The 16,862-nt window shown below is 38.9% G+C and overlaps 1 protein-coding gene and 1 long non-coding RNA gene across 3 annotated transcripts in view; one reads left to right on the forward strand and one right to left on the reverse strand.

Annotated features, from left to right (window-relative positions):
• The window catches only part of LOC121515723 (synaptic vesicle glycoprotein 2B-like), a 76,303-nt gene that overhangs the window by 5,198 nt on the left and 54,243 nt on the right, over nucleotides 1-16,862 (reverse strand). For both annotated transcript variants that reach the window (XM_041796654.1, XM_041796653.1), the window contains exons 4-12: nucleotides 15,889-16,069; nucleotides 12,954-13,105; nucleotides 9,808-9,941; nucleotides 9,588-9,677; nucleotides 5,511-5,624; nucleotides 4,944-5,032; nucleotides 4,557-4,632; nucleotides 4,372-4,460; nucleotides 1,972-2,105 (exon numbers count right to left, since the gene is read on the reverse strand). In XM_041796654.1, the coding sequence (XP_041652588.1) occupies nucleotides 1,972-2,105; nucleotides 4,372-4,460; nucleotides 4,557-4,632; nucleotides 4,944-5,032; nucleotides 5,511-5,624; nucleotides 9,588-9,677; nucleotides 9,808-9,941; nucleotides 12,954-13,105; nucleotides 15,889-16,069 (1,059 nt within the window). The remainder of the gene's footprint in view (nucleotides 1-1,971; nucleotides 2,106-4,371; nucleotides 4,461-4,556; nucleotides 4,633-4,943; nucleotides 5,033-5,510; nucleotides 5,625-9,587; nucleotides 9,678-9,807; nucleotides 9,942-12,953; nucleotides 13,106-15,888; nucleotides 16,070-16,862) is intronic.
• On the forward strand, nucleotides 1,975-15,966 carry LOC121515724. Its single transcript, XR_005992387.1, has 3 exons — nucleotides 1,975-2,061; nucleotides 14,214-14,405; nucleotides 15,883-15,966. It is a non-coding gene; the product is annotated as an uncharacterized LOC121515724 (long non-coding RNA).

The raw sequence follows: 16,862 nt of genomic DNA on the forward strand, positions 1-16,862 counted from the left end.
ATGGTTTAAAGAGTGACTGAATAACTTGGGACTTTCAGCTGAATCTGTCCTTGGTAGTGGTTCTCGAACAAATATCTCTGTTGAGGTTTTCATTAAAGACATATCTGATGATTATTTATGATATGTTAATAAAATGGATACTGGAAACGTTCAACATCTGCTATAAGGATAAAAACAGACACATTCCAGTAAAAATCAGTATGTTGCTTCTCAATACACAAAAACAAATCTTAGTATTCAGTTTCCTGGACATGAGAGTAAAGTACAACATTACAAATAAATTGCCTAAATTGCCTAAACTAGGCTGTTGAATCACATGGAAAAGGCACCCAGATGGTCCATAACTTTCTAATATTTACTTATCTCAAGTTACACTATATGGACAAAAGTATTTGGCCACACCTGTTAACTATTGAACTGGTGTTTCAGTACAAGCTGTTGCCACAGTTGTATTAAATTAAGCACCTAGCCATATAGTGTCTATTTTCAAACACTTGAGGTACAAAAAAAGGTTACTCTGAAGAGGTCAGTGACTTAAAGTGTACTGTGATGGATGCCATCTTTGCAGTAAGACAGTTTATGAAATTTTATCTCTTCTGGATATTTGACAGTTTACTGTTAATTATATCATTAGAAAGTGGAGGTGTTTAGGAATAAAAGCAACTCAGCTACAAAGTGGAAGTCCACATAAAATCACAGAGCAGGGTCAATAACTGCTAAGGCCCATGGTGCATAAAAGTCACCAACACTCTGCTGATTCCATAGTTGAAGAGTTCTGAAATTCCACTCGCATTAATGTAAGCACAAAAACTGTGCAGCAGGAGGTTCCTGGAATGGGTTACCATGGACCAGGAGTTTTCAAAGTGTGGGTAAGTGAGCCTCCCCTAGGAGAAGATTGTTTATTCCATGGACCCCGAACCCCGTTAAAAAAAAAAAAAAAAAAAGGATTAAAAAAATTTTAAACTATATTTTCAAACATTCATCTCATCTGTAAAAATTTTTATTAACATTTAATACTGCTGATACTTTGGTTTGCATGTTTCTTTAAACATCCATTTTATCCTGACAATCAGGTATTTGGTTTCAGTAATGAACTTATTGCCTGTGCCAGCTCATTTTTATGCTCTGCGCTCTAATTTAGTGGTAACCATGAGTTTGCATAAGAGCAGATCATCCTTCACCTTCAGCTCTGCCTGATACTCACTTTTGATCATTATTGGTGCCAAAAACCTGCACCTGCAGAGGCTGTTTTAGTTTTTAAGGTGCTAAATGTCTCAGTTACCTCAAGTGACCAAAATTCCTTTTTACTTCCCATCAAAAAATTCCCCTGACTTAGCGCTTTGACTCAGTATGACCCCGGGGTTTACACAGCCTTATGCTGTCATTAGCTTGTAGATCTTTGCAAATTGAATGGCATCAATGTTGAGCATGATCAGGACCACTGCAGGAAAATTCTAACTTTTATAGTAGACTCTAGTATAGTCTTTGTAGTAATCTGTCCATTTTGCCCCACACACACAGCCTTTTTTTTTTTTTTTTGCTAACAAAGTTAGCATTTGCTCTACAAATGAATTGGCGCAGATTCACACAGAAACACTGTCATAGTGAGTGGAGGCTGCTATGGCTGCATAAGGGAGTATATGTATGTGAATACATCATTACAGTTCCTGTTGGTAGCGTTCAGGCAGTTGAATACTTTTGTCCATATAGCATACCACTGGCTTTTATTCTGCCACCAGTTAGGCTGACCCACAAAATACATCATCACTGTGCAGCAGACAAGAAAACTGATTTATAGTTGATGAAAGTTTGGCACTCTTGAAGAAAATATATATTGAGGAATTGTTTATATTCACCTGTGAATCCACAGAACATTTTCACATTACTTACAGACAAACTCCAACCTGCATTAACTCTCATGTTCCATACTTGTTCTAAATTGTTTGCTCCTCATTCTCCAGCTGAACCTACCTGTGTTATAGAAGAGAGTGGAACGGATGGTGCAGTTCTCAAACACCGTGTCTGTGGACTTGATGTCCTCAAAGTGACAGTCTTCAAACAGTGAGTCCTCAAACTTCACTGACTTCATCTCTATTTTGATGAACCTATGGGTATGGGATGGGCAGCACACACACAGACCAACAGTAACAAGACTCTCCCTTGTATTGTTGTGGCAGCACAGAATCAGAATGACCTGAATGGGTTTAAAACTCAAGATGGCCACCATTGATAATGATATTATAACTAGCAATATCATGTATTCAGTGGAAGCGCTATTCACATGAATATAGAGTTAAATCCCATTCTTTGTGTTATAATGCTGCAAAAGGCATCAAAGTTAAATAATATACAGTAATGTAACATACTGTATATCTGCACTGAACATTTACTCTTGCAGGAGTGAAGTGTCCTTGAAAATACGCCCCCTCATTTTGTTACAAAACCAAGAAGCAAACCCAAGTTCTTATTCAGCTGTAGTGATGCAACCCGAGTACAAAATCATGCAAAAGATAAGAGTGTGTGTTTCTTTCATCTAACTCTGACCCTTTCATATTATGGCTTAAATGTTTTAATGTTATTGACAGAGCATTAAAATGTCACAAAAAGTCGCAGCTTAAATTGACCTGAACCTTGAGCATAGCCTTGCCCTATAAAACAGGGTTGGCATGCAACTCCCAAGTCAAGCACTGTTGCGTGACATAATCTCCCTCTTTAGTGAAGAAAAGTTAATCTCAGCAATCTCAGTGACTCATCGGCCAGAACTGACAATACTGTATATGACTCTCCAGTTCACATAACTGTTCAGGGCTTCCAGTGCTGCCACCAGTGGTCAACAACTGAGGGCACTACGTATGCTTTCATGCAAGGACACCCATAATAAGGATAAAGGGGAGAGTCTTCTGGGGTCCAGCCAAATGGGGGGCCAGTGAAGGTCAGTAAAATCATGGTCCATTTTGAAGTTAAGCTGTGACAGCTATGTTAAGATTTTAACCTGAACAATTAAACACTCATAAAAAGTGTTTTTTTTTTCTGTAGTACAATATATCATTTTTTTCCCAAATATAAACCTTTAAAATGTTCATTTTAAAAAAGAAGAACCTTTTTGTAATATTATTAATGTGGATGGGCACATTAACTAAACCATTTGGAAAGTAATGCGAATCTTCATGGCTAAGATATGATTAGCACAAACATCAGGATGCCAGACATTAAAGCAGAAGGAACTGAAATCATTTTAAGGGGAAAAATTAAGAAAAAAATTCTGCAAAGAGACAAAAAAGTTAAAAAATGGCAAAAAATTGGAAGTAAAACAAAGAAAACTCCTGCCTACTGTCCAACTTGGAGTAGAAAGTTTATTTATTTGCAAGGTTTCTGTACTAGACAATCATCAGGAAACTGTTTGCATGATGAGAGTCTAGTATCAACACACTGTGATTAAAAAATTGGTGAAAAGCAGTTAAAAAGTGGCAAAATTGGGTTAAAGGTGTAAAAAATGGACAGAAAGTGGCAAAAATTGGCAATAAGTGGAAAAAGTAACAAAAATTGGTGGCTAAAGTAGTGAAAAGAGGTTGAAAAGCAACAAAAATGGGTCCAAAAATTTGGAATCAGGTCTGAAATGAGTTGACTATTAGCCATGAGACTAGCTTCTGCTCTAAAAACATGCATTGATGTCATCAATAAACCACAACTTGGGAGGCTCCATTCTCTGGGTTTTCCAGTGGTTCAGCTAATTCTGTGGGTAGACCTGCTCTCATGTTCAGCTAACTTTACAACACTGAGCTTAAAGGAACTTAAAGTTGCTCAAACAAAAGAAGGGGGTGTATCTTTACCAACTTCACATAAAAAATACATTCTCCTGTTCATGGTATCCAGCAGTAGAGATAAGTGAAACTGTGAAGCCTTCATAAACCTCTTTTAGGTTTACTGTCTTCACAGTGTACTTCAATGGTTTCTGATCTGTCCATTAGCATATGTAATAAAGTGATTACCTGCTGACATATAGCTAATGTTCATGAATACATCACATGCAAGAGAGCACAGCATGCTGAAGACAGTTTCTGATAACACCATAAGTGAGAATGAAATGATTGACAGCTGTTATATTCATGTTCCCTGGTTTATAGAGCCTGTCTTTCTAACAGTAAGTGGAAAATAGAGCAGTCTTAATAGAATTAGGCTGAAGTCCTATGGTCATACTGCTTACTACTTCTGATTAAAACATGTGGGTGCTATTTAGCATAAGGCTGAACATGTTTAAGCTTCTGGCATTACTTCAAGAGTTTATTCAATTCAAACTTAAGACCAGGAAACAGTACAAAGGGCAGAATTAAGCTCAGATGGACTTTTATCACCTTTACTGTGATGACTTACTTGTCACGGATGTACTCCCCTTCTTTATGGATCTGGTTCTCTAATGAAAAGTTGAAATGGAAGTTCTGTACTCTTTCTCTATGGAACACCTAAGCAGAGAAAACAATATGGTTTAGGTGTTTTTGAACCACAGCTCTTCAGACTGAATTTTTCTGCAGAGCTGGAGGAATAGTGGCTCTCCTTACCTTCACCTTGGATGCATACTCCTCATACTGGAGATGTTTGATCATGTCAGGGAACCAAACAGACAGGCCATAGTAACTGTGGCAAAATGCAGATTGAGAGAACGTATGTCAATAGAGATGCCAGTGCATAAAACAACAAAAATTAAGCTACAGGCGAGGTGTAATCACTAGATATTGCTCATCAAGATAGAGTGTAGACTGTGTCATTTTAATGCTTTAAGGCTCATCATCCATTGTACTAGCAAGCTGAGACATCCTCCATGTAAATCTTAGCATACATGGGTTAACAATGCCATACTTGTATTTAGTTTTAAATTCTTCAGTTCCCTGTTACATCTGTTTGATAGAGAAGACATTGATGTGTAAACAACAGCACTGGGAGCTCACCTGAAAGCCATGCAGAACCAGATGATGGCCATGAAGAGAGTAGCAAACCTCAGCTCTGCAGACAGAAGAGACGCCACATTCCTCAACACCTGAAAAACAACATGATAATATCAGATTACAAAATCTTTTAAGTCATTTTTCCATTCAAAGGTGTATATGAAGGCCAGCTTAGTGAACTGTCGGCCTCACAATTTGATCCGACTCGATGTATAGTGATCCCGTTACGATACTGGTGTCAATTATTTGACACCAAGATGCATCACGATGGGCTTCAATTTTCTTTATAACAACACATCACTACTCTGTTCAGAAATATAACTCAGTGAACAAGAAAATCAAGTATTGGCAGAATGACTCAGTGAGCACACTTCATCAACAGAATGACAACATTTGAATTCCTCTTGTGGTCTGTTAGTCTAGGAACTCTGGATGGAAACTGGCACACAAGAAAAGAAAACAAACCCACAGCCAGCCTCCTCTGAGGCCTCAGCCCTAACCACAGTTTCAACCACTGAACCCACTCGCTGCCAGCACCACTCTGCTCCTGTGTTTAGTGTGTTTACATACCAGTTTACTGAGTGTTAGTGAGCGCACTGCCCATCGCTGTACAGCCGTCCCTGTAGCAGCCTGAATCTCAATAAACTCATCCTCTGCCGTCTTAGGAGCCTTGATGTGAGTCACCTGCAAAATAAAACCAAAAAACAAACAAGCTGATCTTTGGGGGATTTCCTGGTGCATTAATCTTAAACAGCTCCATGTGTCATAGTGGTAGTACGGGAAATAGATACAGAATTCAGAGACATCTTTTGAAGCATCATCGTAGATGGATAATATCATAAGCTTTTCACTGAATGCTGTGTTGCTAAAATAAGCCAGAAAGGAGGACAGTGCTGGATAGTTTAGACTCTTTTTTTGTTGTTAGTGTAGTATTGCTATCTGGTCTTGTGGAGTTTTTTCGTAACCTGGCGTGCCAGATGGATTTGTTTCACACTTCCATCTGGAAAAACACTCACAGACAGCATTTGGGAAAGGGCAGAGCCTTTGAAAAAAAACTCGGAGGGTGATTGGATGAACGTTCTGTCATATCTTTATGGGCCAATCAGAGCAACAAAACACGTGACGTAGCCGGTAACAAGCTGCGCCTGCACCCCTACCAAAGGAACTAAAGAACTGCATAAAAAAACATGGTGCCTGTAGACATGTCAGTACATGACTTTGTCGTTTTTGAAAAGAAAACAACTCACTGCTGTTCTTTGTTCTTCTTTTAAAAAAGAAACATCGTCAAGTTCTGATAAAACTAGCGCTTTAGCAGCATCCACGCTAATGTCTTCTGTCATAATTGCACCGGCCACTTGTTGCTAATTGCTTACGTCATGACTCCACCGTGCCCAAAAGTACTGCCCCTGATGCTGATTGGTCCTGTCACTTTCTAACCGGGCCCAAATGGTTCAGCTGGGAGCTTTGCAAGATGGATTTGCCAGTGGAAAACACGTGAACGGGCGTATCCATCTGCTTTGCAAGGTTAGTTTTTTTCGTGCAAGTTTCTCTTTTCTTTGGACCTGAGGCTGGAGCTGTGGTCTGAGGCTCCTGCTGGCACACATCTGACCTCATATGGACCAGCTTATAGTTTACCTGTGTCTCCTGAAAGCTGTTGTGTGCCTTCGCTTTACAGTGGTGCTCAAATCTCTCCTGCTCATGACTTTTGCTTTTTCTCCTGTTTTTTCATCTTAAGATTAATTGTTGCTCTCAGTCTTTTATCCTCCAGTGCCTCCTACTTCCATCCTCATGTTGAACTACACTGTCTAGCCTTCTGCTCCACCTCTACCTGTAAGTAATAAACACCTTTATCATCACCAGCTTAGCCTGCTTTTAGCTCATCACTCAAGCATATCACAAGGGTACTATCAACAGTTTAGTAATACTATATTTTAATCTGACCTGAGTTGTCAATGTAACATTACACTGTAGATGGTGCTGTTGTGCTGATTATTAGTACTATTGTAGTTTTTACTTACTCACAGCTGCAGCTGTGCTGATACTCACTGTAACAGTACCATCCTAAACTTGTTATTGCTTTTATTGTATTTTCCTTAAACCCTTTATTAGCAAATTTGATACTACACGATAATTTTGTCTAAAAAAGATCATAAAATAAGTCATTTTCCACTTTCCTGCAACCTTGATGAAAAATGTCACAGAGGAAAGGAAAGGCGTTGAGAAGAGGAAGGACAGGAAAAGAGGATCACTATAAGAGAATCTGACTGCTCTCATTCTTTGCAGATCTTTCCTTGCAGATGTTTACAATGAAAAAACTACAAATTACTATTAAAGGACCACAAAATGTGCATCTATTGTGCAGTACATTCTTTGTGTTGTTTAATGCAGCAAATGAAAGATAAAACCTTGGTGATAAAAACAATGCATTCAGGGAGTATTCAGACCCTTTGCAAAAACACTTGAGCTCAGATTCCTCCCATTTCTCTCAATCTTTGCTGGCCTTACAGCTGACAATGCATATCAGAGCAAAAACCAAGGTCAAAGGAACCGCCAGCAGAGCTCAGGGACAGGATTGCCGCAAGGTACAGATCTGGGGAAGTCTACAAAAGAAATATGTTGCACAGGAAGTTCCCAAGATCATATTAGCCCCAATAATTCTCAAAAGGAAGAAGTTTGGCACAACCAGGACTCTTCCAAGGGCTGATTTCCTGGTCAAACCGAGCAATCAGGGCATAAGGGCCTTAGTAAGAGAGGTCACCAACAACCCAGTGGACACTGTGAATAAGCTCTAGAGATCCTGTGTGGAGATGGGACAAAACTCTAGAAGGACAAACATCACTGCAGACCTCCACAGATCTTGGGTGAGTGGCTGGACAGAATCCTCTCCTCAGTGCAAAACACACAAAAGGCTGCTTGGTTTTCACATTGATGTTTTTTTCAAACTCCAAGAGGAGTGTGTGCCTTTCCAAATCATGTCCAATCATTTTAATTTACCACTGGTGGACTCCAAGCAAAGTGTAGAAACATCTAACCCAAGACTGAGAGATATAGGAGGAACCTGAGCTAAAATTCTTGTTTTGTTGCAAAGGATTTCAATACTTATATCAGTGTGATATTTCAGGGTTTTTTTTAATATGTTTGCAAAAGTTTCTAAAATTCTGTTTTCACTTTGTGAATGGGGTACTGAGTGTAGGTTAATGAGAATAAAAAAATTCAACTGTAGCATCAGGCTGCAACATAAGATCACTGAAAAAGGCGAAGTGGTCTGAATACTACTTATTTTTTCTGTCAGTTTTAATTTTTCTACTGTCTTGAGCTAGGGGTAACTGACTGCCTGTTTCGTCAGAGACTTACCTTTATTGGTATATAAAAGATTTTAACATGAACATAAACCTGGAAAAAGGAACTTGTTAGGGATTGAAAATTTAATTAGGGAACGTTAAAAAGGTTCAAATGCACTGTCCGTACATTTTTTAAAGTAAAATTAGACGTTTAGGAGAAGTAGTGGACTTCTTTTACATCACTGAGGCTGCAGGGAGAGGCTGACATACCTTAACCAAAGTGTAATGAAAGGGACATTAAGAAATGCAAGAATCACCATTAAAAAGCATGAGGGGCACTCATTTTTGACTTTGATTAATCGTGATAAATTCGATTAATCTCGACGGCCCTACTTTCTATACTTTCTTTTAGTCCTCTGGTTTGTTCTCTGAGCTGTAAATTTTATTATAATCTGTAGGTTATTTATTATTCTTTAAGCTCATCAGCAATATGTTAGGCATATTAAACTGCATATAAACACTGCAATATTACAGATAGATATTTTCTATATTGTATTTTTATTAAATGTTGTGGAAACTAGCTTATGATAACGTTTTAGCTAAAATATCTAACAGATCACACTTCAAAATGTCAGTGATTAAACTTTTGTCACAATAACATTTAATATCTCAACAAGCAACACAAATACAGTTTGGTTTATTGACTGATTGATTAGTTAAAGGTTAGGATTAGATTTTAGAAAAGGAACCTACATTATATGTGAGGGGGTATATACTGTAGTTGTCATAGAATAGCCCTTTCCATCCATGAATCATTAGTTGAATTGAATATAAAAAAACCTTTTCAGTCAGTGAGGATCCACTAGTCATGTTGATTTCTTGTTTTAGGTAAAGGTTGAGATGTGTTTTGCTTTGAATTAAGCTTACATGATGAATTGTAGGTTGTTTTTTCTTCTCTCCTTTTGTAAAGGATGGTCCATTGTATCCTGTGCTGAAGGGGCTAATAAAGGGAGCTAATTTCCTTATCTTTACGAGTGTATGAACATCTTTTATCATGGCTGACGCTTAAACACCTCCATGTCATACCAGTCAGTTTGGAACCTTCTTAACCAAAGGGGACTATTTAAATGGACCTTGCTTCTATCTTGAGAATCTAAAAGGCAGTGCATGTCATCCTATCCATGTACCTTTCTAATGTGAGCTTGATGTAAAGTAGATGGTAAAACAAAAATGTGGGCGCTGCCTTTATGTTAATGGATACTTCAGACTGAAGTGTGAACACTGCCTACACTAAAATGTTCACTGTTAATTTGAAAGCCTTGTATCTTCTCTGCTCCGTGTGTTTTAGACAGCCTCCTGCACTTACAGTAAAAACTTTCTCCGGCTGGCCCTTTGCTCTCCAGTTGGTGTCATGGACCTGCTTCAGGATCATCCACGCCTCATCATGTTTGGCATTCTGTTCAACACACCCACACAGACACGGCATCATTTGTGTTTATATAAGACAGTTCAGGTTTAATGAGCCCTCTGCATGCTCCTTACTGCATCCACACAGTCAGGATGGTTAAACATCCCTGCAGTCTCACCTCCAGGAGGAAGCGTGGACTCTCAGGCATGAAGGTTAGTCCAACCAGGGAGGCGATCGCAGGAAGAGCCGCCACAAGGACGAACACCCTCCAGCTGTGGAACTGGAACTCAGTGCCCATACTGAAGCCCCATCCTGTGGATGAAAACACAGACATATTTTCATTTTTGATAACTTACAGTCCTTTAACGTTTAAATACATTCAGTTTTTTGGGCATTTTTGTGCCTTTACTTGATAGAGGAGGATAGTGGATAGAATCAGTAACAGGGACGAGAGCGGGGGGGAGAGACATGTGATGAAGGGCCTCAGGCCGGATTTGAACCCCAGCCGTCCGCATGCATGGGGCGCGCCTTAAACCACTCGGCCACCTGCGCCCCAATACATTTAGTTTTTGCACTCAGATGTCTAAATTATTGAAGAAAGACTATGTAATATTTATTCATGTTTTTAGGTGAGCACTTGAAATATTTCTAAAAGTTTTCAAAGCCAGAGAAATCCTTCAGTTTTATTGTTGTAATGGGACTTCTCTTGTTACGTTGGCTGTCATGCCTGAGCTGGCTCAAAAGAAACAACATGGTTATCATTGCCCAGCTGGATGACATACTGCATCTTAGGGAAGCAGGAACTGTGACCCAAGCTGCCATTCTTTTGCTGTATCTCATTTATGTTTCATGCTGCTGGCCTATGACAGACCACGATTATTATCAGCCGTTTCGTTGCCTAAACCTACCCTGTAACATACAATTTCATCCTCTCATCCCTGCTTACAGAGTGGCCCCACTAGACCTTTCCAGCTAAGCCCCGTCCCCCAACCTCATGGACCAATCAGATTTCTTCCAGCTATGTAATACACTCAGATATTCCATTGCAGAACTCCACAGAAAAGCATGAGAAATTTTGATATTCCTGCAATTTTGTTTAAATTAATCTGGTTATAACTTAGAAAAATAATCAAACAATATGCATGGGGTAAAGCCAACACTGATACAAGGTATCCTGAGAGGATATGCCAATTACCAAATAAATAAATAATGAATTCAAATATTATTTACATATAAATGTACCTAGAGATGTGTTCTCAAAGGGGGTTTTTAATTATAGGTGCTGTGCTACTCTGCTGAGGGTTGCCCACATTAAGCTAATGCCTAATTTACATAAACACCAAGTATCAGCAGCTGAGATAAAGAGGTGGGGTTTAGGCCTAGCAGAAAGTTGCAGTGGACTTGAGGACTGGGAAAATGTACCTATGGGTAAATCTTAGATATAGTAGACCTGTATTCAGCACAGAATTATGCTTTACATAAAGACATGGATCTTCTGAATTAGTGGTGCAGGCACCATCCCAGTTAGCTAAGGCTTGGTGTGGTGCTTGGGACAATGTTGCTAATACAGCACAAGGCAGCAGCAGTGAACATAACTTCAGCTGCAGGGAAGAAAATCAGACAAGAGGAGGACAGCACTTAACATTTGAAAGTGAACGCTTTTCTTCAACTACTCAAAATAAACCATAACGGTTGGATTTCATAGTTCTATGTTAACAGTAGTTACAGTTGAGTTCATCAGTAAGACGAAGATGTGCTGTCTAACATTAAGAGGCTGGTGAGCCATCGCAATGACTTGATGGTGCCTTTGTTTTGTTGCTGGTGATGTCTGTCTTTTGTGGACGATGTTATTTGGCTTTTGTAAGATGCCAATTATGCTAGTGGCTAATATGCAAATAGGCTAACTGAGAGCCAATGTGAAGCTAAGTGTTGTTGTAGTTTATGTGTTAAACATAGCCAGGGTCGGTCTGTAAGCTGTAAAGGAGCTGTAAACAACTGCAATGACATCTTAAAGGTAAAACAAATTAGACTGTCAATTTCTCTGCTTTACCCAGCACCCCTCTCTCCCTCTCACCCTCTCTCTCTTTGCAGCCCCCTCACTCAATCTCCTGGTGCCCAATCACCCAATGAGGCATCATAGTTCAGACCCTGGCTAAAGAGTTGTACCATTTTAGAGCTTTTCAACATGTAGCAATGGAAGTGGAAGTGGAAGTCTATATCCAGGAATTCAGAGTATCTTCTAACTATATCCAAAGCCCCCCCTCCCAAATCTACAGAATTTATTATATACTGTCTGTAGTCTTCTTTGTACATTTTGCAGCAGAACAGTTTCACCTCATGAAAAGTCTTCTGTTCTTTCACCTCCTGACTCTGTTGGCAAAAGTAAAACAATCCCAGTATTTCACCTACAGCAGAGGAACTCTTTGGGGATTTACATTCTCACTGCCTCCTTTTGTTATTGTCTTGTTTTGCTGCTAGCAATCTCTTTAAGGTAGTGTGGAGGTGTCAAGGTGTAACATCAAGTGTTGTTTCATAAGTAGGATGTTTGAGCTTTTGTAGTTGTGTTTTCAGATAATGGTGGTTAGTGTTTTGATTATTTTGTACTGTAACACAGAGACTTATCTGTCAAATTTACCCTCACAGCACACGGTACATACCCTGTATGTGTAAAATGGTAAGGTCCCTGGTTCGCTTTCCAGTGAGTGGGGAGTTTGCATGCTCATTAAGTTAAATGGTGACTCTAAAATTGACTATGGATGTGAGCGTGCCTGGTTGTCTGTTTCTATATATAAGCCCTGCGACCAGTAAAGGGTGTACCCTGCCTCTCGCCCAATGACAGCTGGGATAGGCTCCAGCCCCCCTGTGACCCCAAATGGGATAAGATGTAGAAAATGGATGGACGTTGACTTTATGGGACTGCACAGAGAAGCTTATTCATGTCTACTACTGTTTGTTACTGACAGCCACTGAGCAGTGGTCATCAGATTTCTCTCAATATTGTTAGTGTAGAAGTTATATTATATATTATATTTCAGATATTTCAGATACTGTCATTCTACGCATTGTTTGGTGTATTAAAATCTGACCATTTCTGTCAAAAGTCTTTAAAAAATTCTATATGGCACTAGAAAGTGTCAGAAAAAAATCAACAGATCTCTCCAGTCTGCCAAGTGAAACTCCTTAAGGAAATGAATAAAGAAAAAGTCAGTATCAGATGGAGGGTTGTTATTAATTGGGATATGCTTTTAACCTCAGGTACAAAAAATATTTCAAGCATGCCGTAAAATCTAGTTTGTTGATCATGTTATTTTCTGACTTTCTTACCGTATCTGGGAATGATTCCCCAGGCAGTGAAAGATGCATAAATCCCACCAATCATCCAGAACATACAGAGCCAGGACAGATGCTCTCCTCTTTTATCCATCTGAAGAAACTCTGAGAAGTAGGAGTACACAATTGGCACTGTGCCTCCGATACTGACAGCGGAGAGAAATAAAACACAAAGACAGAGAAACAGAACAAGGTATTAACAGAAGCTCAAGCCACAATTTCATAAATACAGCCTCAAACAGTTGTTCATAACAAAGAAATTTGTTGAAATAAATGTAAGAAAAGGGGGGAGTCAGCTGCATTGAGTTGTTTCTCACCAACCACAGAAGAGAAAAAAAATGGTTTTATTCAAAAACATCTCTACTGGATCCTTTCTTCTGCAGATTTTCAAGGGGAGCTAAAAGTCATGTTGCAGGGAAATAAGCAGCATACCTATTTAAACAGATTTAGGTTCTATCTAATCAAAGTTTTGTAATTGCTGCGGTAAACTGCATCAGATAAAGGTTGTAAAACAAGCTGCAATTGCTAAAAGTAGCTCTTCAGGGGAAAAGACTATTATTTCTGATGTTTGTTTTGTCTGAATGAGAGATGTCATCCACTTTAGGCTTTTGTAGAATATATTTAATATCTACTTCTGGCATTGAAATAAAATCAAATGGGCCTTTTTGGTTTCATTTTAGCACTTTACAACCAACTACCTAGAATCCAGTGTGAATTTGTTTTTTGGTATTGAATTTAAATATTACCGATATCTCACTACTTCTCTTCTCGCTCCTGTGCAGCTTCTGTGTCTGCACGCAGCCCTGCAGTCTCATGCCCTTACATGGGCATAAAAGGAGAATTTTTTTTTAGCACACACTCTATAAGGAAAATAAGGTATAAGGAAATAAGGAAAAACATACACAAGCTTCCCGCTTACAAGCAGATGGCATTAATCGGTTTAAAAACAAGTTGAGTCTGACCTACTGTAGAAACTTTCTGAAGAACAAATTTAAAACAAATTTAAAGAAGATACTGGTGAATGAGAGAGAATCTCATTTTTGAAGCATTAGGCATTTTCACAATCTCTGACCTTGTGTGAATAGCAGAGATGGAAAGTAACTTATTACATTTTCTCAGAGTACTGTAATTGAGTAGCTTTTTGAGTATATTTTGGCATCAGTTATTTTACTTCTACTAAAGTGAGTTTGAACCAGAGTAACTGTACTTTCACTTCAGTACTTCTGTACTTTTTCACCTCTGTTGACTACACAGTAAGACGTTGATGTGGGACAACACCAGAGTACCCGGAGAGAACACACCCATACACGGGGAGAACATGCAAACTCTGCACAGAAAGGACCTGACCAGGAAGTGAAGCATGGACCTTCTTGCGGAGCAACAGGACTAACCCCTGTGCCACCGTGCAGCCCTACTTTTACTGTACTTCAGTAAATTTTAACCCTGGTAACTGTACTTTAACTTGAATACACTAGTTGTGTACTATTTCCACCTCTCAGGAAAATAGAAAGTTAACTCGATTGTGCACTGGTTAACAAAAAAGTGGTTTAGACACACCTTAGGTCACCAAGTGTCATAAACCATGTGCCATGGACTATTAAATTTCTTTTTTTTTTTTAACCTGATTGTCAGACAGCATGGAAAAGGGGATCATTTTTACATTTCTTTGAAACAGAAACCAACATTTTGATTGATCTCTTGAAATTCATCATGGTCCATTTACAGGAAAAAAAATGATTAACACAGCTGTCTTTGATGCTACTGATGCTTTGTTGGGATAGTTAGTATTCCTGCATTGACACTGGCATTTAATGATCACATTTTGTAAAACACAGCATGACATAAGAAAAAAGTAAGTGGTAGACAAGCAATTAATTTGCTATTCAATATAAATTTACAATTTTGGAAAATGTAGTCCTGTAGATGTGAGGAGAGTGATGTTATGGCTTAATTTTATTAAAAAGATTCACTCTTTTGAAATATGACCTCTTTTGAGGAATCTCCTCTGTAAGTGTTCATCGATATTAAAACAACAATCTGAGTGTGCCAACAGAAAAAGCACTTCACTTTAAGTGGATCTACTTTGAATGGGTGCAGTTATTTTTCAAAGATTATGCTGTAGTTAGGCAGTGAGTTTCAGTGCTGCTGGAGAAATCAATCCACTTGAGCAGATTTAAGACTAGTGTTTAATGATATGCTCTAAAAATACCAGAATTCCACCTAATGATATTTTAATGGGATGATATGTCTTTGTTGTTGTCAAGGGTGATAAAGGCTTTCATCACTGAGACCTGACGGACTACACACGTTTGTTTCTACATGTGACACAGATGTGTATGACACAGCACAGAGAGTGTGTGATAAATTATCTCCTTATTAGGTGAACAGTTTTGTGATGCAAACTGTGTTTCACTTCCACTGTGCTGTGCTCAGTCTGTGACCTGGTTTCTGAGTCAGCGAGGCTCCCAAGGGACCACAGTTATTCTGAGAAGGAACACTTTGCTGTATCATTGCGATGAAACACAAACAACACTCTGGATGTGCTAAGTAGGATCTGTTGGATGATTTCCATTTTGAAATGCGGCATTAATGGCTGAAAATATAGTAGGATACTTGTGAAGAGTTGAAGCAGCTGCCAATGGAAATATTAAACACAATAATGCCAGTAGAAAAAAAAAAAAAAAAAAAGCTTAATTAAACTTTAGAGTCAAGAAATCCCTATTACAGCAGGTGTGGGAGAAATGTGGGGATTTCATTGTGTAAACCAGGGATGTTTTGACTTATGGCTGATGGAGGAGAGCATCTTACGCTCTGCCCCTCCAGTTGGGAGGTTGACTCAACCGCTATAAAGGCCTATATATGATTTTCTCTTATGATAAAAGTGTTTGTGATAATGTGTGCCAAAATGTTATACTTTCATCAGCATTACCCAATGCCAGAGAGCAGTCTGAAGAAGAGGAAGAAGCCATAGCCCTGAGCGAACGATGACAGGAAGGCAAAGACACAGTTTATGGCTAATGCCACAATCAGACAGTGCCGACGACCCACTTTGTCTGCCAGACCGCCCCACAAGAACGCTCCCACCATCATGCTGAGAAAGACTACCAGACCTGCAGAGGGACAAAAAGAACAAACTTGGGTTTGCATCAGTCACATTAAATCACAAAATGATGAAACATTCATACAAACACTTCTATTGTTTATTAAAACTTTCAACATTTTGGGTGACTTAAATAAAATGATTTATTAATATCAATGATAATCAGCAGTTTTCATGCATTAACTTCATTTATAAGCCATGAACAGTGCCCTGAAATGTATTTTCCCCCTCCCTGATTTCTTATTTTTGCATATTTGTCACACTTAAATGTTTCAGATCATCAAACAAATTTTTATATTAGACAAAGATAATCTGAGTAAATACAAAATGCTGTTTTTAAGTGATAATTTACCATTCAAACCTTCCTGGCCTGAGTAAAAAAGCAATAGCCTGCCCATGTTAAATCATGAATTAACTGTGATTAACCACATGTTTTGTAAAGCAGAGTACAATTTCACTACTCACACCCAGGCTTGATTACTGCCAGATACTGGATAAAGAAATCACAAGTGACGTTGGATGAAAGATCTCAAAAAGCAACAATGCTGCCATCTAAATAAAGTTAAGAACAAAGTCTTTGACATCTATCAGAATGGAAAGGGTTATTTTGAAGGCGCTGGGACTCTTGCGAGCTATGAAACAGCTGTTATCCACAAATGGAGAAAACTTGGAGCAGAGGTGAAACTTCCCAGGAGTGCCTGACCTACAAAAATTACACCAAGGGCGCAATAACGACTAAGCCAGGAGGTCAAAAATAACCCAGATCAACAGCTAAAGACCTGCAGGCATCACCTGACTCAGTT

The sequence above is a fragment of the Cheilinus undulatus genome, linkage group 9 (genome assembly GCF_018320785.1).
Source record: "Cheilinus undulatus linkage group 9, ASM1832078v1, whole genome shotgun sequence".
Lineage (NCBI taxonomy): Eukaryota > Metazoa > Chordata > Actinopteri > Labriformes > Labridae > Cheilinus > Cheilinus undulatus.